We start from the raw sequence: 26,817 nt of genomic DNA, 5'->3' as shown, positions 1-26,817 counted from the left end.
AAATGAAGGTATATAAAGGTATATAAAAAAGACAGTTAAATCTTCCCTTAATGCTTAATGTTTACATTTCTGCAAAGTACTTTACAAAGCAATTTAAGTGTAACACTTTGCCCATACAGGGTCATCAGACTCTTTTTTTTTTGTAGATTGACAGGGCAGGCATGGCAGGCAGGCAACTCCCCCGCAGCTCAGTTACAGCCCGGTGTGATGGGAGCAGGCTAGGCACTCATGGGTGCTCCGGTGCAACAAGAATTCCAAACTTCCTACAGAGAATGGGGAGAGGGAAAGGGAAATTAGATGGAACTGCTGAAAAAGACAGCATGGGGCACATTTGCTCCCAGTGGAACGCCCAAACCAGCAGCAGTATGCAGTGGGAACCCGGACAGCCACTCCTGCCTCCTGTCCACACGTGGCCTGTAGTCCTACTGCTTCCCTGCATTAGTGAGTGCCGGCCACGTGAAATTTCCTTAAGTAGCCCATTGGCTCAGGGGCACTGGTCAGATATATGATCCAGCCTGGGGAAATGTCCAGTTTCAAATGTTTTTCAGTCATAATTGCAGCAGAACTATTGAAGCAACATATAAGTATCGCACACGGTCTGCAGCAGCCTTCCAGACAGCAAGCATTTACTTTTTTATGAATGTGAAGAACTGGACTGCATTCTTGGACATGCAGCAGGAGCCCTCAGAGCAGACAAATAAATACTGTGATGCCATGATTCTGAGTCTAATTTGGGAGGAAGGGGCAAAGCAACCATTTCTAGAGCTCACTATAGACTACCAGACAACAAATTTAGACTGGAAGTGATTGTCCTGGAGAGGGAGACACAGCTGGAGCACTGTAGCCCTGCAGGGTAGGAAAAAAGAGAAGGCATTTGGAGGGGCTATAATCCTCTCTGCCAGAGACAGCAGCCCTGCAGCTGGTGTGCATTACCTCAGTGCTCTTGAACTGCCTGCAGGCGACATCGCTGCATTTCCAGAAGCAGGGTCATGCACTGCTCCTCTGGCAGGGGCATTCTGCCCCAGACACACACTAGCCTCCCACCTGTACTACACAACCAGAGTATGGGAAGTACCTCTCTGCAGGGCACACACAGTAATTTTTATCTTGCAAGCTCTGAGCAAACATGACCTATGTAATCTCCCAGCCTCATGATGTAATCTTCCAGCTTCCCTTCTTTTATTTTGCAGAGGTAGGAGCAGACATAAGTTTAAAAAGATTTTGCATCAGATCTCAAAGAAACTGCTAATGGAAGAAAGGTGGGTCTTTTTTCCTTGAGAGGAGAGAAATCTTACAGTGAATTAATAAATCCAGTTTCCTTAATCTCACAGGGGCAGCTCTGCTCTCAGAACAGCCATTCACAAAGAGAACATCACTTACCGACCTCGTCGCTTCTAGTTGCAAGCCATTGTTTATCAGGTTTGATTCATATACTTGTCTCTTCCTCTGTTAAAAGATATTGAACACTGTAAAACATCTGTTCCAAATTTCACAAAAAATGTATGCATAGAAAAATGGAATTGCTTCCCAAAACCGTCATTATGTTATCTCTATAACACTTGATAGCTACTGTAGTAATATGTACAGTCCTACCTACTAATTAACGTGGATCAGTTTTTTTATCTGATATGCAACATTGTCCTCAAATGCAATTGTGGACAACTTATCCTCTCAGTTTCTGGTACATTTCAGAGGTGTAAGTATGACTCAGGTTTTGAAAATTTGTAAATCTACTCCTGAAATTTTGATCTCTTTCGCCTTTAGTCACTAAGTGAACTACATTATTCTTCCTTTAGAAAGTCTTTATCTCAAATGCATTCCACCCCATTTTCCTTCCAGAAACCTGTAACTTTATGATTCTTTCACAGTAATCATATGTGTTCACACAGTGGTTCAAACTGTAGTATCCCAATATATTTTAGTCCATGGACTACATCCCCAAAGGAAGAAGCTGAGAGCTGTAGCACTTGTAGAGTCAGTGGTGATATTCCAGGAGCATTTAATGTCCCCAGAAGGACATAAGAAGTTTTTCTAAGCAAAAATCACATTTGTGGACCATTTTAATTTCATTTCATAGTTACCATCACTTGGCAGATAGTGCGTTACAAAAAACCTGAAATGTCTTTCCAATCTTGAATCTGCTTCTCCATACAGACGACCTCCTCCCAAGAAACACAGAAACATCCCCTTTCCCCTCAAATACAAAATGTACAACTCCATATGGGATTTACAATTTTGAAACTCCATGTGAAGCAATCAAATTTAAAAGTGATCTGCACCAAGTGGGTAGTTTCTCAATGATTTATTTGTTTATGGGAGTCAAGGGTAGCCAGCTCTCCCTGAACTACAGACTGCATGTCAAAATACCAGCCTGGGTAATGGGGGGCACCTGTAGGCAGCTGGGGTTCTTTAGTGAGCAGTTTGCTGGAAGAAGATGAATTTAATGCACTGGGGGCCGAGAGCTTTATTCCAGTACCAGGTTAGACTAGGGCTGCAGTGAGGTTCTCAGAGTGACCTGGGCACACTACTTTCTTTCTCCCAGATTCCTTTCATGCCACTGGCCAATTTCTTTGTTGATTAATAAGTGCTTAAAGGAATTGGCATCTCCCACTACAGGAACTTAAAGAAGAAGGTCCCAGTGCTTTTTGTCTTGTGGTTCTCTATAGCAATTCTAGCTGCCTTAACATCTGTGCACAGGATCCAGACCGGCTGCTACCATGAACAATCAGTCAATGAATGACCCTCTAGATAAAGTCTTGGGAACTTTGATAGGTATGTAGAAAGTGGTCCTCAGGGCTGGACTCAAGGCTCAGCCACTTTAGGGGCAAAAAGATGCTTCAGCAAATGGGTAAAAACCATTTCAGAAAACTTCTTCAGAAGTTCCACAGGAACAGGTCAGTTGTATACCCAAATAAGTTTCATCCAGTTCTTGAATATTTTAAGATGGTTGTAAGTCCCCAAACACGAAAATGCTATTTTTCCAAAACTCTAGCAAGTCTTGAAATTAATAATTATAGAACTGAATAACAATATAAACAGCCTACCCCATTTATAGCTCATCACTTCCCAGCTGCAGCAGCTGCATGAGAAAATGATCTCAATGGACTAATTTAGTATTTTGTGAAAAAGTATTTTTCTTATCTGTTTTGGGTTTTCTGCCTCTTTGTTCCAGTGAATATCACCTTCTACTCGAGCTAGGCACAAGAAGAGCCAAGTATTTCAATCTGTTGTTTTTTTCTCTCATCAACACTTATCACTTTTCTCCTTATTTCCTGCTTTTTTCAGGACAAAACCACAAACCCAGACTTTGATAGCACCCTTCATTGAGGGATCTCTCCATGTCTCAGAAATTCACTTGGCCATTTGAGACAGTATTATGCTGTTTATATTTTTCCTTGTATATATATATATATATAAATATATATATATTTATCTCTGTGTGTGTGTAATACAGACATTTATGATGTGTACATCTAATTATCTTTGTTGTACTTAAAATCACAAATGTGAATGAGTGTTTTTCTTGCAGTAATACATTTTCTTGCATTTTCAAGATATTTACTATCTCTTTCATAGATAATAGTGTTCTCCAGTCTCCTTTAAAGCTAAAGGTTTTCAGCCACCTTGGCTTCTAAGTAAACTATATAATGATTTCCTCTGCAATTTTTTGTTTTATCAAAACTCAACCCTCTTCCCAGTTCAGAAATATATGTAGTACACAACACAGGAGTTTGTCACTCTAGTAGTAACTCTTGTGCTATTTCATCCCACCACTTTGCTTCTTCCACATTCACGTGGTTGTTTCTAAAGGGAACACTACCCAGTCATGAAAGTATTTCAACCCAAGTTCTGCTTTGTTCCAGCAAATCAAATAGGCACGGGGCTAAATACCTGTTTGATTTTCTTTCTAAAGAGCATAAAAATACATGTAGAGCAATTCTCATTTGTAGAAGTCTAATACTATTTTTAAAAAACTTTTAATCAGATTCCTTTACTAATTGATTATGGCAATAAGTTCCCAAAATTAAATTTGCCCTCAAAATCTTAGATGAATGTTGACAATATTAAGGTTTCTAATAATGCATAAATTCAAATAGTGAGAAAAAAAAAAGCCTCTGGGAGCCTTTGCTAATTAGGGGCTTTGCTATTTTATATAAATAATTGAATTATGTGTATAATGATCTATGGAGGAGCTAGACTTTTACCCAGAGGAGTTTATAGTGGTTTTGCATTCACTGGGGAATACAGTATATAGATATAACAGTTTATTAGGCTGGAAGGTGGAGACCATCCAAAGTTTTACTTTAGTATTTGGCATTTTGCTCGGCTACCTGCAAGGCTAAGTTGCAATAATGAAGTAATCATGGTAATGCTGCTGATCTAAATCTGACATAGGTTTTGATGATTGAATGGCTAGTCAATAGACTAAGACACCTAGGATGCATAATCACACACAGTCTTAAGAAAATGAAAGCAGAATGTAAGAAAATGTCAAGTATTACAGGCATGTGGAAGGATCAGCTTTTGTGAGCTGCTTTTTCACCATGGTGTTTTCAATTTCTGGTGATTGTCTTGCCAAGCTGAGGAGATTAACAAGATTGTGGGTCTGGAAATTGGTAGCAGACCAGTAGCATCTTTTCCCCTGTGCATTGTAAATGGTAGGGAAGACTTGCTTTGATTACAGTGACAGAACACCAACTCATATCTTTGCTAAGTTTCTTTTGTGCAAGGAGGAAAGTTCCCTATCACAATATCCATGTGGGCTCAGGGAAAAAATCCTAAATAAAAAAGAGAGCTTGAATAGCCTCCTTTGCCTCATCTGACAGGCAATAAGAGAAAGTACATGGGGCCCAAAGCCTCCCCTATGAAAAACGCTGAAGGAAGTGAAGAGGATCATTGTAACAATATTAGCTGCCTCACAGTTTCTTTGATGGTGTTTGGAAGCTTTCCTCAAAGTCCCAGCTGTCAGCATCAGAAAACTAATTGACTGAGCAGCTCTGCTCTGTAAGCTTCTTTCCCTTATGTTTGAAGACAATCATAAAAATGAGAAGCAGGACATGCTATAGAGAATAAGCCCCCAAAAATGCAAACCCAAAGAACTCCAAATACATATTTTCTGATATACCCTTTGATTTTAAGCCAGCTCATGGTCTTTTGCAACCTGATCCGTGACCACACAGAACTGGTGATATTGCAGTCCAGCCCTGCCCTCAACAACAGCTTCCAGGCACCCTGTTTGGAAAGAGCCATTTCTGTTTACAAATGTATGTAGTAACTGCAGAGTAACTCCCTCCTTCTATCTGTCTTCATATTCTTCTTTCATCCTTCCTTCCAAAGTAGTAAAATTTGGGTTTGTGGTTGCCTCAGGAGCAGAGGTTTTATTTCAGTGAGTTTCTGCTTCAAACCAAGCCATCCAGCTGAGATGAAGGCAGGTGTGACCGCCCTCTCCTCCCAGTGCCAAAGGTCCCTTCCATACTTATCACACTTCCTGAGTAGGTTGGCTGAGCACACCACAGGCATGCAGAGCCTGTCATGCTCTACTGCTTCACATCACTGCATAAAATGGCACAGAGATACCCTTTTACTGTAAACCTGAGTGCTGTTCTCTCACTGCAGGTTTGACACATGCTAAGCAGCGGGATAAGTATAATTCTTGTTTGAAAAGTTACCCAAGCTTATTTTTGGTTATGTTTTTTCTTTTTGTGGTTTTATTGTTGTTAGTTATCTGAACTAGACAAGTATAGAGGCAGGAACTGTTCATTGTTTGCTTATGAAAACAAAATTCTCCGGCTGTGATGAATTTGTCAGAAACACTGTACTTAAAAACCCAAACAAGATGTGTGCAATATTCTCCATGAGTGATAGTTTCATTCAATTTGGAAAAAAAAAAAACAATCCATCTATTTCTGAGAAGCACAGATTCCTCCATGGCTGGAAATGAAGGTTTTGCCCACATTCTGATTTAAATTACTGACAGTCTTTCTGTTTATTTCTGTTGGGGGCGAATAGATGGACTAAAATGGCATTCTGCATTGATTTATCTTGAATTTACCTTTCTGGCCCTGATCCTTTGACTTTCAACAGTGAGCTCCTTGAGGACCTCAACAGATGAAACTGGTATTTGGGAGCATTCCTGAAGAGACTGGCGATATTTAAATTCTATTCTGATGGTAAGCTATCCTGACAAATAGGCTACATAAATTGTAGATTTAAAAGATGTGCTTTGGGCAAGAATTTCAATTGCTTGCAAGGTACAATTTCTGGAATCTTCTCCTGGCAGTCACATTTTTGCTAGTGCTTGCAAAATTAATTGTATACCAACTTTAAAAAGTTTGGAGTTTGAATTGAGTTGCATATTTGAAACTTACCTACTATCTTTTGGATCTCTAAATTATGTTAGACACTTCCCTGAGGCTGTCATTTCATTAGTTTGACTTTGCCTACCCAAAACCAGATTTCAGAAAGAGATGAAAATAAGAGAAGCCCTGTGGATGTCCAAGAGCTTCAGAATCCCACACATTTTTTTCCTTCTATCAAATCACACCCATGTTTTATTTCCTGCTGTCCTCTGAGCTATTTCCCCAAGAATATTGCTTACTACTATAAACTAATGCTGGGCCTTTCCATTACATTCATCCAATTATTCAGAAAAAGAGCAGAAGCCATTCAAATCCAATACAATGATACTCCCAGGATCTGAGTCTTCTCTTGCTGCAGAAGAACACGTGGATCTGTGCCCTGTTTCTCTGAATCTGGTCAATTGGATACCTAGGTTCTGGCCTGATTTTCAAATCCTGTCTAAATTCAGTAAGAATTTGGGGACTTCTCCACATTCACAATGTATCATAAACAAAACACCCACTGCAGCACACAAAATATTTCCCTTCAGAAATCTACAGGTATCCACTAATAATTTGAATTCTGAAGTGACTTCCACATCATGCAATTGGGTGAGGTGCTGCTTGTGTCAGATTTTTTCCCAGTGACAAATCTCTAGATTTCAGAGACCTGTAACATTGCACACAACCAGTGCAAAACTTGCTCCTGACTCCAGTTACTCGAGGATGTCACCCTACAAGAACAGACTTCACTGAATCTTCCATATTTCGGTGAGCTGGAGTTTCCAAATTCTGTGCACAATAAAGCTCTATAAAACTGTCAGGGAAGTCAAAGAAAGAGTAGCACAGGCAAGGAACCTATTAATGCTTAAAGCACTCTGAATTACACAAGATACTACTTATAAAATTTGGCGTTTTCAGTTCATCATTGATCAGACAGTGATGTATGCAGCATTTAAAACTGATTGTACATGGCAGTGCTCCTTATTTTGGTTCCGTTTCATCACAAGGGTGGAAGAAATTTTTCTCAGAAAAAAATTACAACCAAATCAAAAACAATGTCAGTAAAGACAAGCTATAAAGTAGGTTTTATGCCAACATTGATGAAATCTGAGCGTATCTTGGGCAGCACCAACCCCACACTATTCTGGGAACTGTGATAGGCCAAAATGTTAATTTCCTTCCTGGAATTCTAAGAATGTAAAGCTGAACCATAAATATAATCTTAATTTCAATCTCAGATATAAGTTATACGTGCACAGTTCCCCTGTTGCTTCAGCTTCTACTTATGCATGGAAATACTGGTTTTGGCTTCCTTCTGACACATCCCAGCCACCCCAGGCTCGTGTGTCACCCTCCTGGCTGTTCTTCTGTCCATACAGGTTTTGTTGGCCACTTTGCTGTCAGGCTGCACAGCTGGCAATTGTTCAGATTGCTCTCCACGAAAACCACTGGGGTCTCTTCCACAGAACTGCTCCCCAGCTGCTCAGTGTTCCCCTTTTCTGGTCACTTGTCTGACATGGTCTTGTCCTCACATGTGTTGAGTGTAGGTAGATTGCTTCCTCTTCCTCAGCACCACAGAGCCAACCTGGCTGCAGATCTTTGTGGAGCTAAGACCTTGGGAAGTAAAATTTTTATGCAAGCACCTACCCACAATCTCCTGTTCTAACTATTAATGGTTTCATTCTGGCTAATATCTTAACATTAATGCTGCACTGAAAATACTACTCCACTGCTCACATTTAATTTCCATCACTACTTAGAAAAGATGCTCATTATATTTTTAATATATTTGGGCAATGGCCAAGCATTACAAACATAAATGTAAAATGCTAATTGATAAAAACAATTCTTTCCAAAGGGGCAGCTTTTTTGTCTAATTACCCCTTTCAATTAATTTATATTGCTGATCCTGTGATCATGTGTAATACAACACCCACCCACGGCAGGACTCCCTCACACCCTACTAACGACATTCCTTATGGCTGTCCTCCTAATGCCAACAACAACACTGTGTAATGAGTATCAAACAACTTAGCTAAAGGCCTTCTTACTCCTACTCTTCTGTTTCCTAACTGCAAATTATTATTTGTATGCGAGCTGCTTTCAGTGATATCTTTGTCCCTGCCTGTCTCTACCAGAGGCTGCTGCTGGGACATGGACTATTACTAAATCAGAGGAGGATGTGGGTGGGTGGGTGGGGGAGTGCAGATGGCAAGGGAACAATCTCATGGATGCTTACTTCTCAGGCAGTTCAGTGGCATAGCTGAGCTCATTTTTGTGACCCTGTGTGCCATAAAGAATGTAGTGCTCTGATGGAGCTGATGAAATTATTAAAGAATAATTCTTACTCTATTATTGTGCTTCATTGCTAAGGAGCTATGGAGCTGTGGATGCTGAGGAGCATCAAGAAGTCACTGGCTCGAGTCAGAAACTTTGCAAGGTCTCTAGCAAGGGCGAAGCTGCCGAAGGGCCAAGGGAAAGAATTATATAAGAAAAATTCTGGGGGCAGATGTGCAGTTATTTCCCTTGAACAACTTAGCTATGTTATCAGAAGTCAGCAGAATGTCAGCAGCTGTGTTTATAACTGTGATCTGGAGCAACTGGTCGTCTCCCTCCTTTGGGTTCCTCTGAATACTCTGATTTTATTACCAAAGTCCATTAGGGGCCTAACTGAATCACTGTAGGTACAGAAAATTTTCCCAGTGTGAATATCTTGGTGTCCAACTCTAACCTGACACGGGCATTTTCCTGCTCACATCTTCTGAAGGGTGCCTCCCATCCAGGAGGGTGCTCTGAGGTCCCCAGGCACACACAGGCAGACAGGATGTGCAGTGCTCTGCCCACCCTCACAGCAATCTCGCACCTCGAGTGCTGTGCCCTGCTCATTTGATGGGCTTCAGTCTCCCAGCTCCCAAGAGTACTCTGAGGATAAGGCAAAGCAATTGCTGTTCTGGGTCAGGGCACTGTCCTTTCTGCCCACAGCTCTAACACCCAGTATATGAAAAATAACCTACCTTTTGCTTTTTACGATCACTTCTCCTATGAGTCATTTTCTTACTTTCATCTTCATACACCAAAACAAAGTCAATTCTTCGCTGCCCATCTTTGAAGAACAAGGAGTCAGGCTTATCATCAAAATCCACCTGAAAGGCAGGTGCCATAGGTTAATATGATGATCTTTACTCGCTAGTTCCTTACTTGCTTCCCTTTACACAGTATTTCACTGAACATAGAAATTCAACATAAATCAGCCTTGTGTAACAGGAAGCCCAAAATGGCAAAGTTGCACAGAGTAAAATGAAGAAAAATAAATGATGCCAGGTCTCTGCATGACATCAAATCAACAGAACCTTGACCTAACTTTCTTCTTTAAAAATGGTGCATTACATTTTCATAATGAGAGAAGCACTGGGAAGCAGCACCAGTACCAAATAATGCATCTGTCTAGTAATTTGTACACCATCATGGACATATCATTAGATAGTTTGTCTAGAAAATTGTTGTTGCCTGATGGGAGTCTCAGAATTAGTGCATTCCCATCTGTTCCCTTACCTGAACAAATGTAAGCATCTCTGCAATTACTAAAAAAAAAAAAAAAAAAAGTGGAAAAAAAAAAGCAAAAAAAAGCAAAAAAAAAAAGCAGTTGTTTCATGCATGCTTACTTAAACCCACCACTGCCAAGAGAACAAAGAACATGGTCAGAGCAGAGAGATGAGATCTCCAAACAGACACATATTATGTGGATTTATTTCTCATTTTATCTGCAACAACTCAGCAAGCAAAAACACATTGTTGTGTGCCACATATCCATCATGTTATAACAGATGCCAAAATCAAAAGTTTTAATATATCCATAAGCCATTATCTAGTCCCTGGAGGAAAGCAGGATAGATTGTCATATCCACTAATAACATCTTAATGTGTTATTTCATGCGTGAAACGATACAGACACTTTGGTGACAGGGAAACCTGAACGCTTGAATAATGATTCTGTAGTTTCTTAGAGGACTCTGGGGCAATATCACAAATTACCACCCCCGTCCTTTCAGGTAATGTACAGCTGTAATGTTATCCAAGTCATGCTCTGTAATGTGCACCAGCCTCTCAGGTACTTGGCCAGATCTGTCCATGCTGTTAACGGAGGTGGTGCCACTGGAGTTGATCCCGAAAGCCTGAAGTGGGACTCAGCACGGCATCAGAGACAGGAACATCTCCAAAGCTGGCAAGGCTCCCACTCAGAAATGCAGAGGAGCCTTGGCCTCCAGGTGACTGGGCATGGAGGGTTGGCTAAGCTGGGATCAGGTCAGGAAAAATAACACAGAATAATCCCTTGCATTTGCTGTGGATGTGGCAATGATTCCCAGATGTCCCATCCCTGGAATTCCCCTGTCAGTTCAGACCAAATTTCATGAGACATGCAAAGTCAGGTTTTGGAGGTCTAGGATGCCTGGTCCACAGAAAGACCACAGAAATGTGGTTATGGTGCCAGAAACCCCAACAGTGCAGCCTGGAATGGCTGTTCTTCAACTGTGAAGAACCAAGAAGAACCAGTCAGTCTTCAGTCAGGAGCACCCAAGTTCCAGGGAGCATATAATGTTTTAAGAACCACGTGTCAGTTTTTCCAAAACAAATTTTCTCTTTTTTTTTTTTTTGCAAAACCTCTCCGTGTAGATTATATTGTAACTGTTTATTGGTTAAACCAAAACAGGCAACCAAGATATGTCCTCCTGTAATTATGACAAAATTTCCATATTTTAAATAAACTTGGGGTAGTTTAAACTCACAGTTTTTTATGTTGCATCTGCAAAGGCTAGGACCTGCTGCAAACAGGTCCTGTTGACTTAGTTGCTTCAAAAGTCTGAGCAGATTTTTGAATAGAACAGTTTTCTTTGAATGCCACCTGTGTGCTGGGATTTGTGACAAACCTGACAGCAAGCAGCTGCTGACACACATACACATATGGCCAGTGTACACACATTCTGCATGTTAGTTTCACAGCCTGGGATAAGATTTAGAGACTACCTAGGCACTCTCCAAATCAACATACAATTGCATACTGTAGAAAAAGTTTTAGGAAAAAAAAGGCAATCGATTTCCAGATGACATCACCAGACCACAATGACGCCGAGTATCTCTATCAGCCTAAGCAAGTCACAGGTGTGAATTTCTAAATTCTTGAGAAATTAAGTTGGCATAGCCCTATCAAGAAATCAGAATTGGCCATGACAAGCTTTCCTCCTGCTGAGGACTAGTCACAGGTGTAAAACACAGCCTTGCTGCTGTAATTTCCTCTCGGGATCTTTTGGACCCAGAGATTGTTAAAAGTCTCTTTTCAGTTCTCAGTTTCAAGGTTGTTTATTGCATCTTATCTATAAAAAAATTTTCTCCTGCCCTGCCAAGATCCCTCCAGCAGGACAGCTCCAGGCACACTGCCTGCCCCCAGGGTACAGTTATGTCTTTATATTAAAAACTACGTATACAATGTTTACAATTACTTTCCAATACCTATCACCTATGTTAGACAGTGAGCTTCTACTCTAAACCAATCTGTAAGTGCCAACATCACAGCAGAAGATGGAGGCCAAGAAGAAGAAGAAGCAGAAAGGCTGGACACACCCATCTTACCTCCTGAACCCCCATTCCAGAAACCCCAAAATCTACTTTTCCACCCTGTGATAACTTCACTGTTATTCTACCTAAACTGCTGTGGCTTGCTGACCTTCATATAAGGTTGGTAATTTGCTCCATGGGTCATAATCAAAACCACAGGTGTTTTGGGCTCTGTGCCAGGGCTTCTGAGCCCCCTGGCAGCGGTCTTGGCCATTCTGGACAGCCAGAGGGATGCTCAATTTCCAGTCTCATTTAAAACATCGCCACGACGATTTCACATTGACAAGGTTTGCAGCTGGGAGGAAAGCACCAACAACAGCCAACAGCCCCTGCTGGGACACAGCCTGGGAGGTGCCTGAGCAGCGGGCACAGAGCCCAGCCTGGGAGCTGCTGCTCTCCCCTGGGACACAGCCTGGGAGGTGCCTGAGCAGCGGGCACAGAGCCCAGCCTGGGAACTGCTGCTCTCCCCTGGCACCCCAGCGGGCTCTGGCACACCATGGACTATGATGGCTCCTGTAGCAATGTGGAAACACAGAGCCCAGATCCCGTGAAAATGAGTAACAGGGGGAAGGGTTGCCACTGCATAAAGCACGAGGTCTTTTAACTGGGCTTCTTCCTCTCTGGAACCTTAGAAACATCATTATAATAACTTCTGCTTAAAGACACGCAGTCTAGTTGTGAAAGTCAAGCACTCAAAAACATAAAAGTAGTAATAGTTGTAACTTTTTTTTTCACTGCAGCTTTTAGCACATTTTCTGATATGACCTCAGGATAAAGAAAGACATGGAAAAGAGCAAACATCAAATCAAGCTTTGATAGAAGAGGATTTGATGGTAATTTGTGTTTGCATAATTTCACTGAGTAGTTTTCCTTTAAATGTAGTCTTTTTTAAGCTTAAAAAAGCAGTGATAACTGGATTATCAAAAATAATTTATCATATTAAAAACTATATATACAATAGTTAAAAAAACAATTTCTAAAATAAAATCTGCCTATTAACCAGCATTCTGACTGATAAATTTACTTACATAAGTGTTAGCATTCACATGTGCGTATAACTGTTATTGTGTGCATACACCTTTATCTCTCTCTTTCACACACTATGCAGATATAAATTGAATATAGCTGAAATATTAATAAATATTGGACTGCAAGAATCCAGATACACAGAACTTTATACTTATGGAGCTAACTTCTTATATGTAATCTCCATTGCTTTTAATCACAAGGACATTGTTCAGCTGGCCTTTCCATGGATGCTTTATATATCAATAAAATAATAAAGAATTGACTCATGAAGCCTGAATACTTAAGAGATCAAGATTTAGACCTATACAAATAGATTGTTATGTAGCTCATGATAAATTAAATATTGCTCAATTAAAATTAAGAAGTAAAATGTACAAGAGAAAGTAATAACCAAGTTTCCAACAGCCACATTAACTTACATGTGTGGTGTATTTTGTAATACCTACTGGATAGCTGGAAATGAAAAATCATATATTATTCAACATAAGTGCTCAGGGAAAAACAGGACTGGAAACCAAAAAGATGTAGTGTACTTTGAAGTTAGCATTTCCTTTGAGACAATGTTTGTTTTGGGTTTTTTTAAATATGTAATATTATTTGACAGTTTTACAAATGTTACTATCATACCAATGCACACAAGCTTGCATGCACAGACAAATTAATGAGGCTGAAATTTCCATACATAGTTTTTTAAAGTATCAGTAGCAAATTACAGCCCCAAATGACCAACAGGCCCATTGGCACCTCTTCTAAAACACGGGACTATTTACTGCACTATTTAATTTTTTAGCCTTGGCATAAACGCGTTTTTAAGTACTGGTGGAGGCAATCAGTTGTGCACTCTAATGTTTTAATAATACTCTAATGGACAGCAGGTTAATACTGATTAACACCACTAATAAAAAAAATATATATCTATGTAGCTGTGAAATACTAATTATACTTAGCACACAATCTGCAGCCTTTAATAACTGTCCAAGAGCTGCACAGCCAACTGCTGCCTACCAGGGAGCTATCAGCTGCTTTTTTAACAGAGGGAATCTGAAGGAGAGAAGGACCTGGTCATGAATAAAGTTTTTGTAACACTGAGGTTACACTTCTGTGGGTTAGCCTAGAGGCAGCATGGCCACATCCATGTGGCTGTACCTCTGTGTTTAAGCTTGGAGCAGGTCAGATCAGAGCATCACAGGCTCCTCACTCCAGAGAATGAGACCGGAGGAGCCTGTGGCAACCAAAAGCGCAGAAATGTGTGTAAAGCGCACACCACCTCCTCAGCACCAAATGCTTCTCCACAGCCCCACTGCTGGGGCCTCACTGCCAGCAATGCACACCAGGTGGTGGGTGTGGGATCCTGCTGCAGCTGGGACGTGCTGCACTGCTGCAGCCACACTGAACGTGCTGGTCATAAGCAGTGCCATGCCATCAGTGCCAAGAGTGCCCTGCCATGCACTCCCCTTCCCTTACACACCTTATCCTCCTGCTCCCTGAGTGTGTCCCCCTGTGGCCACCTTGGCAGAAGAATAAGGAGCTCTCTGCCCTCTGATAATCCAGCACAAGCCATCACCAGCCAGCAGCACCAGATCTCCCAGACCTGGGACAGAGCAGCACTTGGAAAAGGGCAAGTGGGACAGGCAGACAAGCTTGTCCCAGCACAGAAAGCTGAGGGAGCAGTTTTGGCTTCAAATGCCCACCCCATGGCAGGTCCCCTCAGCCCCTTGACTCAAAGTTCATCAGGAGGGAGACTTCTGCATGCCCTCCTCACTGTAACCAGGCTGGCAGGTGCCTAAGGGAGCTGTGGTGTGTCACTCAGAGCTGCTCCTGTAGCCATGGCTACACACGATGCCTGCAGTACTTTAAAGGAGAATGTGCAGGCAGAGAGCTCCTTTCAGCAGCAGCTGTGTTCCAGGGACGAAAAATGGCTGCACTTCCAAGAAACCTGCCTCACTTTTCCAGGCTTCTCTAGACATGATATAGTTAAATATTCAGTGGGGATAATGGTGGGATGGGCAGCACAGAGACAAGCATGAAGAAAAATATCTGCACAGGAATTGCAGCTATTTATTGTTTACTGAACAAGCACAGTATTGTAAGCTGGATTTTTTAAATAACAAGAGATTCTGCAGGAATGATTTAGCTAACTGAAAAGATGATGGAAGTGCTTTATTTTGCCTGCAAGAGCCTTTGGTGTGACTGTCAATAGCGCCAAATGTAATCATTACTGGAGGGATAAACTACTTGTCTGCAACCTCACATAATATTCAGATATGCTTCAAAATAGCATCCTGCAGCATGCCAGTGAATAAATCAGTACTGGGAAAGAGGAGAGCAGAGCAGAGCCTGTGTAACATTGCCTCTGCTGATAGGCACCTGCAAAAATCCTCCCATGGGCCCAGAGACAGGCACATGGGGGATCTGCAGGCTGCACTTCAGTTGTGGGTTTTATGAAGGGGAAAATTTCAGAGTGACTAATTAGGAGCACAGTTATTTCTCTCTGTCTGCTTCAGGAAACTAGAAAACAAGTAAATAAAAAGAAAACAATCTATATTACCGGGTTGTCAGGAAACATAATTATTTATAAAGGACTTTGGGATCATCTGAAGAAAATGTTACAGAAATACAAAGTTCTTCTTACTATCACAGCCATATAAAAAGATTTTTATTGCTTTAGGTTCTGAGTAACCTATAGAGACAACTTTCTACATTAAGACCAACAGAAGCATTTATTTCTGAATTATACTGATATATATAATATATGAGATAGTACTGGAAGATGTAAGTTTATTTGCATATTGCATAATAATGTTGGTCTGTCTCTGGAGGACCATAAAACAGCTGTGCCTTTAACATTTTCCTTTATTATTCATATTTTTAATAACAGAGGACTGTTTTTATTCTCTTTTTAGCAATAATGTGAATATTAGCAAGTACTTCATCAGAAGAAGGCTTTTTTTTCCTTTCCTCACCACGCAAAGGAATTTCAGCTATGTAACAAATTGAAATAAACTGAAACTAAAGAGAAGTAGAAAAAATATGGGGTGTCACTACAGTCATGCATTTCTGTCAGCAGAAAGCAGCTGGTAACTGGCCAGGCATTGGGATGCCTCGTCCCCTGAGCTAAGTTTGGACCAGACACCCACTTGACTTCCTGTCTGAGCGTCAGGTTGCTGCTGCTGCAGGAGGAATTCCAGTCACTCCTGATTAGAGAGAGAACAAACAGCCTTGCTTTTAAAGAAAATGAAGAAAGTGCTCACTGAGAACCTGCTTTTCAGCAACATCCATGGGATGCAAGAGCTGGGAAATTCGCTCTTTTGAACTTCCCAGAAACCTTCTTGCAAAAGAAATTGTATGTGAGTGGCACAGTAATAGAAAGTTTGAAGAAGTTAACCTTCTCCCTGCAGATATTCACTCTCAAATTATTGTTACATGCCAATTCAAATTATCTACCTACAAAGCAGATAAACAGCAAAATGAAACACTTCAAGGAAAAGCCTTGAATTAATGCTTTCTGTGCCGTTTTGTCTGCCTTGTACATGTTGTTTATGATACATTATTAAATTGTTGCATAACATGAAATTGTCTGTGCTCCTTGCAGTAGCTATGGAATACTCCTTATTATCGTCTTCATTTAATGTCTGATGGGGTTTTTTGGTTGTTTCTTTTTGTTTGTTGGTTTTTGTTTGTTTGGGGTTTTTTCTGTTTGTTTTTTTTTTTGGCTACACCTCATTTAAATAGCTCAAATTCTTAAAATAGGGATTTCCTTCTGACTATGCTTTTGGTATTCTCCTCATAGAATCTCAGTGTTTTGCAAATGTTGTGAAAATTTTACAAGATCCTCCAGGACAGAAAGCAACAGTATAACTCTCATTTCAATGGTCATAAGGCATCTAAACATCTACACCAAAACCTAAGTTTGGAGCTACAGCTTTATACAGCAGGACAGTGACGTCTTTCCAGAGAGCTCAGCAATTCTCTCTCTGCTAAGAGCAATACACTCAATTCCAGGTCCACATGTCACTCTCCTGCAAATGCAAACAGGGCCATGGATGTTCTCCTTTGGCACTCAGGAAAATTAAAATCTAGCTGCAACTCTATGAGTCCTGCACAAAACTCCTTTAGCAGGGATTGCTCAATTATCTAGGACTAAACTAATTTTTTCTAGTGGTAAGAGCCTTTCATTCCTTTGCTGCAATTTCCTGCCACATTTAAAGCTTTATGAAGTACCACAAACAATATCCTCACAGATTTTTGGCTTTTTGGAGATAATTGTCCTATTCATGTGCCAAATGAGGCAGGGATCCTGTGGCAAACTCAGCTTATGATCCTGTAATTAGAGAAAGCACCATAAGAACAGGACTGTTTCTATTAGCCAATAATTTACTTAGTTTTGGCTCCTCAGAAGAACTTGCAGAATCAAATCAAATTTCCAGAATACTTCTGGCTGCAACACATGATCTAAGTTTAGACAAAAGGCACAGTACTTCCCTTCTATTCAACTGTTTCTGATCAGGCTTCCTCTTCAGCCTCTGTTTCTAGCTACAATTAACTAGAAACAATATGCAATAATGCATTTAGCAGAGGTTCAGCAGCTGTCAATTATATCTTTCTGTCTCCTCCAACACACTGAAACTATCTAGATCAACAAGGAGGACTTGACCCCGAAGAAGCAGTGCAGAAATGCTGCTAAAACTGAGAAGAAACTACAATTGCTGGTAAACATGAGTTACCAAAAATAAAAATCAATTTTGACCATCAATTTTCAGTAGAAATAAAAATAAATTCTACCAAGACTGTTCAGAGGAGGCTGTTCTAACCACAAGGTACACGACATTCCAGCTGTTTTGATGCTATTTCACTTAATAAAAATACATTAAAAAATCAATGAACCACAAGGAGACTCCAAGAAGGATTTTTATAACATCTAAGTCTAGGCCCTCATTTGGGAAATGGAAGCTCTTGATTGCACCTCATGCTTCAACACTGTTTAAACAGCTTCAAATGAACACCTTGCTGCAAAACACAGGGTCAGGGGAGATGAGGATGTCCACCTCCCAGAAGGAAATTAATTTCCAAAGTTACCTTGGATATTGGCTTTTTATGAGATCTGAGGCAGGGGTTCTTGAGCTAGAGCCAGCAGCCTGCTCGCTGCAGAAAATCTTAGGTGAGCTGGGAACCTGGAACTTTGGACAAAGGCAATGGATACCTCCAGGTCTTTTTTTTTTTTTCTTGTCAGTTCAGTCTCTGGAGTAAGGAATTTCTTAGTGTCTTCAGGCTTTCTTAGAGCTTTCTTGGGTATGTGTGTTTATACGTAGGGTGTGTTCAGAAACACTTATTCTTGTACACACACACAGAAATCCTGTGCATTTGTGAACAAAACTACGTAGAGAGAGGAGGGGAATGTGTATATATCAGTTTATAGTGAGTTTATATGTGTCACTAATAACTGAGTCCAGTGCCTGTGACAAGCTGTGCTTTCAGATCTGAGCCAATTACTTCAGGTGCATTTAGGGAAATGGGGATTACAGCATCGCAGATTTAATCACAAAGATGACCTGCCTGTGATGCAAATGCCAAGGAATGCTAGTCTTCTGGAACAGCTACTGGACTGCTGCACACCTACAAGAGAGAATTTTACAGGTATTCACAGCTAAAGTAAACAGGTACCCACCCATTCAGGTGTGTGAAGGTTTTGCTGGTCCGGCACAGTTCCATAAGTGGGAATAATCACCTGGTTCAGTTCCAAGACTAAAATTAAACATAAAAAATGAAAATGTGTTAGCATCTTTTGTGTTATGGCTTTTTATGGGTTTATAGCTTTAAAATTATTTTTTATTAATGCTTGGTGGAGAAGCCAGTTAATTGCACTTATTTAGTGTTTCAGAAATGGAACAATTGTGTGTCACACTTCAGTTACAATCAGCAGGTGGCAAGAAAATGAAACACCAGGATGACAAGGTAATGCTAGGAGAACATTTTGGCAGTGATGCATCCCTACAGTGATGCAAACAGCATCCCTTTGCTAGTATTTTACTAGTTATTTAGTGTTTCCGAAACTCCAGGGACATTGTAGCAGAAGTTTATTTTTCAATGAATAAGGGTACCAGCACTGGATCCAGTTGTGCCAATAACCCTAGCTCATACTGGCTGTACCTGTCAGGCAAGAACAAATAACAGTAGCAAAGAATTCTTCACAAGGCTTGGAATGGGTGCTGTACAGGTGCGATGCTGTAACATTCACTCAGTGACACATAACCTAAAAAACACACCTACAATTTCAGTGGGTATTGATGCCTCAGCTACTCCTCACCCATTCCATCAGAACCTGTTAAAAACGAACAACCTGGAAACTGAATTGTTTTCCTGATATACAACATGAACTGAAAATGACTTTGTCAAATATACTACTGCCTGAAGCCATTATCAAGCATACTAGGAATGCTGGCTACCAAATCAAGCCCCAGATAACACACAAATTCATCCTAATAAAGCTACTGGAAATAAGGTGCAGAAGCTCTACAATTGCTGCAAGGTATTTGCAAGGTTTTGTTTCTTCACAACTATTTTTGTTTCTTAAGGAGAAGTCAGATAACATCCTGAGGCTGAAGATAACATCAAGTAGCTGAAGGGAGCAGGCTGCTTCCTGCCTATGCATGACAGGCAGATGGGGATCCCATCTGTTATTTTTAGATCCTTAAATCTGAGACATATCTTAGTTAAGTCTGTCCTGTGCTGAGGAAGGGCCATGGATAATACAGGTACTTAAATGCCAATGTTGTCTGGAAAGGAAAGCCTCAACCTACCAAAAAATACTATAATACTAAAAGAAATTCTCCAAACTCAAAAATAATTAGCCTATAGTACTTTTAGAATAGTTCAACACCCATTAGACACAAAGCCAGGAAAAACACAAGTGATATGCCTGGTTATGTTTTGGTTTAGTTTAGGGCGGTTTTTTTTTTTTGGTTTTTTTTTTTTTTTTTTTTTTTGTGGTGGTGGTGGTTTTTTTGGTTTTTTTTTTTTTGGTTTTGGGTTTTTTTGGCTTAAAACCTTCATCGCTAAATGGCCACATTTTCAAGACATTTTAAGAAGCTTTTCTTTTTCACTGATGATGCTCATTTATACCAGCTGAAAATATGTCAAAACTTAGAAAAATAGCACAACAAGATTACAAATCAACAGAACTCTCTCATGGCTCCAAGCAAAAAATTCTTGTTTAAATACCCTTACACAGAGTTTGGTAGGGACTCAGTTCCAGGTGGTGCTGTCAGTTTCCAGATCTCTGCTCTGGTGATAGTAAATGCTCCAGGGAGAAGACAAAAGCAAGTCAATGAATCTTTTCTGAAATATTAGAGCCATAACCCAAAGATCTGCCCAGTTGAATAATCAAGGTCTGTGAGCTCTCAAAACAATAAAATGTTCAAAAACCTTCCCAGAATTAAAAAAAAAAAAGAGAGATGGAAAATGTGGACTAGTGCAGCATTGACGTCACATGGTGAGACAATACATTCAGACTCAGAAAACACAAGCACCTCTCAGCAGCTATTGAAAAACTGCTGAACATGTGCATCATTGTGGTTTAATGGATTCAGCTTAGACTAGGGTGAGAAGGGAAATACATATTCTCAATGTCAGTGCAATGGACATCTCCCTGCATTTCCTTCATTCTTTATTCTGTGTGGACACAAAGATATCCAGATACAAAGTATTTCTGAAAACCCACAGGAGAAAGAATGTTTCTGCCCACATGTAATGAATAGGCAGAGGGAAGCAGAAATATAAGCATCTTGTTTTGAAATATAAACAGTTGCTCTGAAACTCTGTGTGCCATTACACAAAACGTGCAGGTGTGGACACAGACATGAAGACTTCCAGCCACTGAACCGCAGAATCAGGAGTTAAAGTTGCCTTTTTGCTAAGTAACCACACCCCCATCACCAGTTCTGTCTAGAAAACCCTTCAGACAGAACTGAAGCTGGCAACATGGCATTCACAAGAATTCCAACTCTCCCAAATCCTGATGGATCTGGGGATGGTCAGAAATATCTCTGTGAAATTTGTGAGTAGAGTTTGCCTCTGCATCAGGCTCTCTGTCCAGAATAACATCCTCCTGATATGCTGAATGTCATGGAAGCTTTAGAATTGGGTCTATATTTAACACCTTAACACATTTGTACTTGAAATAATGCTCAAGAGAGTCCCTGGGTTATTGTCCCTAAGGAAGAACTTATGTAAAAGGGGCCTGCCACTCTCACCTCTCATGAGACAATAGCCAAGAACTTCTCTTAAGTTAATTACAGCTTAACGTTCATGTGAATCCAAAATTACAAAGCCTTGACACTACTTGAATGGGTACTTAGATAAGATTTGTTTTGACAGTGGTTTGCAAGGGCAGCTGTGCCAATTTGTGCAGTTTTTATCTGGAAGAGACCATTCTAGTCTCTCAGAAATACAAAAACAGTACTGCAAAACTCAGCTTTGCCAGAAAAAGGTGCACCCACACAAAGTCATTTTATACCCCCAAAATCACTTAATTTATTTCTCCCTCCCCTCCAGCATTACAGTAAAGTCAGTTTTAAGTATGGAAGGAAAAAAACCTGCAGCATAAAAGTCTGGTGCTAGACGCTAAGAAAAACTTCCTAACAGCAAGAACAGTAGAAGACAGTGCCTGGGAAGGCAGGTGAGGTCATGTGAGGTCTTTAACATCAGAGATTATTTAGTACAGATGAATTAAATACCCTGGAACAATTTAGGCCATGTTGAATCTGGCGTCACCTTTATGAGGTTGGCCTAGAGGAGATTTCAAGGTCCCTCCCCAGACCCAGCTTCCTCTAAGTCTGGTCCTAGTGCTCTCATAGTTATGTCTAAGGGCTGCTGTGCCCAGATTTTATTCTAAAATAATAGTTCTTCTTACTGATATCTTCTTCAGAAATGTTACCACTCCTGTTAATATTTGAGTTACAGCACATCAAGGCTGGATGTTTGTGTTCTATCACCCAGCCAATTAAAGCAAAGGAGGTTCAAGGGAACAAAGAAATCTACTGGCTTTGTGCCAGCATACTCTGACTCTAATTGACAGATACATCAAATTCTGTCTTCAAGCAATCCAACAACATATGCTTTTGTCAGAACACTTAACCTAATTTCTTTCTATTGTAGTCATAGTTCTGAGTGCCTGCTCAATGATACCAGTTGGTCTTTGATCTAGTCCTCTCAAAAGATGTTGTTGTAAAAATTCTAAGTACTGAAAATGTGCAAGCTATTTTGCAAGAACATCTTGGTGGTGTTTGAGCTGCCAATGTGTCAGTGGTATTTCCAGCTGCCTGGAGATTGTTCTTCAATGCAGGACACTGAAGTGAGCTGTCACCAACTCACACCTTCCCTCAAATATGCCTATGCAGAAGGACTAAGTAGTCCATGTCGATCCCACATTACTTTTTTATAACCTATGTGTATCCCTTCTTTTGGCCAGGCCATGGGAGATGAATCCTGCTGTTTATTCTACCAGTGATTTTTTTAAATGAATGTTCTCTACAGCTTTGCTTTTTCACAGGTGAGCCAGAATTTCTGACTGGATTGAATAAAGACACAAAAAATTCCTTGACAGCCAATGCCAAATTTCCAGTCTTTTCATTAGTTACTTGTTATTGACAATGGATGGTTTTGTAAGTTCAGTGATTTCTCATTGCATAATTCAAATTTAAAGACTTTAATTATAATTTCTACTAGCAATCTCTACCTATAGGTGAGAGGCTATGGCCTACTGATAATCATGGAAGATGATCTGCCTTTGTAAAACTATAAAGAAGAATTATATATAAAGAAATAAATATTTCCTTCGGGTCTGAATAGCAAAGTAATGGAAGCTGTCCAAAGTACATGCAGTAGGGATGAAAGGTTTTTTTGCATCTGTAAATTAAAGAGGACTGAGAATGAAAAAAAAGCAGTATCCAGAAGTGAAAAACGATGCTGTCCAAAAAAAATTAATGACAAGAAAACCACAAAAATGTTGGATAAACTGATGTTTGAAAAGACCACTGGGTTTGGCTTTGTGACAAGGACATTGTCAAACGTGCCTGAAGATGCCAATCTTTTTGTGACAAAGAAATTCTATGTATTTGTTATCACTGATTTCCTCTCAAATGAAGACAGTCAGAGGCCAAAAAGAGCCGCAGCACTCTTTTGGCTTGTAAATAACCTGCATTAACCCAAATTAGTAGGCACCAAATTATTCTGAGAGGTCAAGAAGATTTCACAACACTAAACTCATAGCACCTGATATCTAACAAGCCTGTGAGGCATTGTTAAGGACAAGATCTCAGCCCTGGCACTGAACATGGTACCTCATGAGCAACCAAGAATGCAAAGCCAGGAAGTGACTTCTGGAATGCCCAGGCTTTGCTGCTTTGCTATGGAGATCACATCACCTCTCACTTCCCACAGAGTTTTGGGAGAGTGATGACAGTCTCTCACAGAATTTTTAAACAGTCTAAATTCTCTTCTTACAGGGAGAAAAATAAGTTAATAGAACATTGTGCTCTCCGAAGTACAAACCCAATGGGCTCAAGAACATCTGCTCAGCCCCTCAGTGGGACTTGCCTGCAGCATGGAGTTCCTGTTCCCCAGAGAGGGAAGTTTACAGTGTGGTTACAGAAAATGAGATGTTGCAAAGCCAGGCCACAGTGCTGGGGCACAGCAACTGCTCTGCAGTTCCTGGTCAGAAGTGTCTCTGCACGCACAGAGCAGCAGGTGGGAATGCAGCAGGGCAGAAATGGGCAGCGGGCGTTTGCTGAAGGAGAACTGAGTAGATGATCTTTCAAACCCCCTCTCAAGCTTCCTCACAGTCCTGTTCTCACACAGCCATGCCTGAGGCAACAACAGTCACTGCACGCAGAAATGTGTGAACACTAAGTACACAATTGGACACGCTCAGGTCGCTCAGGCCTCAAATAGATTGCAAAGAAAATCAGTATAATAACAAAATACGTCACTGACTGGAAAATATCAGGAAATATTTACATGCAATTTTTATCTGAATTGACACATTTCCTGATACATTTGACAGCACTGTCACCACATTAGAAAAGGAAAAAAAATAGTGATTAGTAAAGTCTACGTGTTCTAATGAAAATCAAATGAAAAGATCATATCGTGTTTGCCACAGTGAGGCTCAAATAACTGGATGGAGTCAGATTGTTCCCATCTGCTGGGATAAATAAGAAGATCCAAAGACTGTGGTCTTTGCCCAGATGCTGATTTTTCCTGACTAGTGGTTCTCTGGGCTATGATATTTCCTCCATGCACATTATAAAAGTATCAATGATTTCACCCCATCCCACCAAATACTACTGGCTTGCATTTAGTAGCATTCATTCTGCTAAGTTCTGTGATTAGAATATGTTTAAATTAGTTTCATTTCATACCTCATTGAAGAATGACTTGATAATTTCTTAGAAAGAAATTATTCAACAATGAATTGAAAATCATGCTACTAAATCCCACATTCTTCACTTCCAGAAAAATTAAGTATTTGGAGAGAAATTGAATTATTTTTATATCAAACTATGCTTTATAACTTATCATTTACAGTTAATAAGAGATTTGCAAGCTGCCTTCCATGTGAAAGTCTTGCTCACTTTGGGTCACCTGCAGCCTTACAGCATGTGAGAAACATAGTGACAATTAGTAATGTTGAAATGTAGTAATGCCAAAATGGCTTTCCAGCTGTCAATAAATTACATACTTTGTACACTTACATAGAGCAGATCTGCAGGTATCATCAACCCAAAAACCTAATCTATGCCTCATAATAAGGAAAACATTGATTTTAATTTCAGAAGCCCGAGGAAACCTAATAATGAAACTAGAGATGCTGCTGGAGCACAAAGGAAGTGAAATGGCTGTCTTGGAAGATGATTCTTTCTTGTTTGAAGAAAGAATCATCTTTCCATTAAGTTATCTTCTTTTACAGCTGTGCAAACAAAGGATGGGAACATGCGGAATGACTTTAAAAAATAAATGCTCTTTCATGGCTAACCCTAAACAGGAAAACATTCAGTTGGCTGTATAATAGAGGCCATTGCAAGTCTGGATCACTGTAGTTCACCAAAAATAACAAAGTAAATGGCAGGCAGTTATAAAACCAAGAAATTTGACTTTGTGGAAATGATTCTGCTGATAGCAGTACCTAAATATTTAAGAGACACTGAATTGCAATGTTTACGGAACTCAGTAATTGTAAAACAGTTCTTATGTGTTCAGAACTCAAAGAGGGCCAATTGCCCAAAACCTGTGGCAAAAATCCTAAAACATTTCAGTGAGACCTGGACTAGCCCCAGCCTCAGTTTCAGAAACAAAACACTGGGCTAATGATGTTTTAGTTACAATTCTGTGATTTCAGAGTAATCTGCTGAAAAGCCAGTGTTGGCTCCTGTTTCTCACTGCTGCAGTGCATGCCAGAACCAACCTGGCTTCATCCAGTATCCACATCCAACTCCAGCTGACTGTAAATCACTGCAGAAATTCAGCTGCTAATTACAATATTCCACATGGTTTTTCTCAAGCTAAACAGTTTACTCTCGTTCAGTTGAAATGGCTGTCAGAAAGAATTATTTTGGCTCTCATCTGTCAATAGGCAATTTAAAGATAAACAGCCTTTGGTTTTAGAATGTATTAGCATGTCTACCTGCTATAATTTTAAACAATATTTGATATGCTTTTCAGTGTAAACTGATTGTATGCATGGCAAACACATGGCTTGCTTTGTCAAAGTAATGGAATACAGTGATTAAGTCAGTAGGCACCAGACTTACATACTTTTCAGGCATTAATACCAAGTTGGACTATGGGCTTGAATCATTTTCTCTTCTCCACATACATTTTTTTATAATTGAGTAGGCAACTTAAATATATTAAAATGATGCAACAAACAAGCCTTCTTAAATTTTTCAATTAAGGGCTGCTTTGGTTTAATTATATATGGAATCAGGTAGAAAACTACTGTAATGTTGACTGCCAAATGAGCCTGTTTCATGATTGATTCTGTCACACTCCTACAAACTGAGGCACACAATGCATATGTATTTCATTTCTTTCATTTTTAACAATAATGAAAACATTATAATTCCTACTGTCAAAAATGTAAGTTCATAGTTTCTAGAGCTGAGAAAAAGAATTACCTCAGTCACATTAAGAACATAAGGCATAAGGGATCAGCTGGGTCACTGAATTCAGCACCAGCTTACAGACAACTTTGACTTTTAGCTCTGTTAGAAAGTTCTGAGAGAAAAATTTCTTTACTTGGAATAATCTGTTTTAGCCTGAAAAAGGGATCAAGAAGAACTGGCTGCATTTTTTTTCCTGTTGCAATAAATAAAATCCAGGTTGCAAAGGGTGAGATAGACAAATTTTAGGAACCCAAAGGGCATTAGGACAGATTTGCAGAACATAGTAGGCATTTAAAGTTACAGATAAATTCTTGCTGATGCATTCCAAAATGCCCAAGCAGATTGAGAATTTTTAAGCCAAATTGTATCAATCATAGCATATGGCCCTTAATGACCAGAATGAATCAATTTCATTAATCGATACATCAATTTCATTATTATAATGAAAGGAAATTACTAATGTTTCTCTTGCTTAATAAATTATTTTAAATGCAAAATGTTTCATAAAGGTACTTTTAAAAAAGTATACAGCATCTTTAAGTCAACTAATAAACATGTTTTTCTCTATGGTATATTAACTCTACTTACCAATAAGATGCATCTATATACAAGTTTAGAGTAAATAGGAATTATCTAGTAGGTTAGAAAGAATTTGTTTCAACAACAAATGGAAAATC

At 39.9% G+C, this 26,817-nt stretch overlaps 1 protein-coding gene across 1 annotated transcript in view; it reads right to left on the bottom strand.

The window, feature by feature from the left end:
- Positions 1-26,817, bottom strand: part of ANO6 (anoctamin 6) — a 70,534-nt gene that overhangs the window by 25,067 nt on the left and 18,650 nt on the right. The window contains exons 2-4 of the mRNA XM_054271889.1: positions 18,646-18,722; positions 9,356-9,484; positions 1,381-1,446 (exon numbers count right to left, since the gene is read on the bottom strand). Of these exons, the coding sequence (XP_054127864.1) occupies positions 1,381-1,446; positions 9,356-9,484; positions 18,646-18,722 (272 nt within the window). The remainder of the gene's footprint in view (positions 1-1,380; positions 1,447-9,355; positions 9,485-18,645; positions 18,723-26,817) is intronic.

This window comes from Melozone crissalis, unplaced genomic scaffold, assembly GCF_028551555.1.
Source record: "Melozone crissalis strain CALT ecotype California unplaced genomic scaffold, PUWL_Pcris_2 ptg000004l_1, whole genome shotgun sequence".
Classification (NCBI taxonomy): Eukaryota; Metazoa; Chordata; class Aves; order Passeriformes; family Passerellidae; genus Melozone; species Melozone crissalis.
This window is presented reverse-complemented; position numbering and strand designations above follow the sequence as displayed.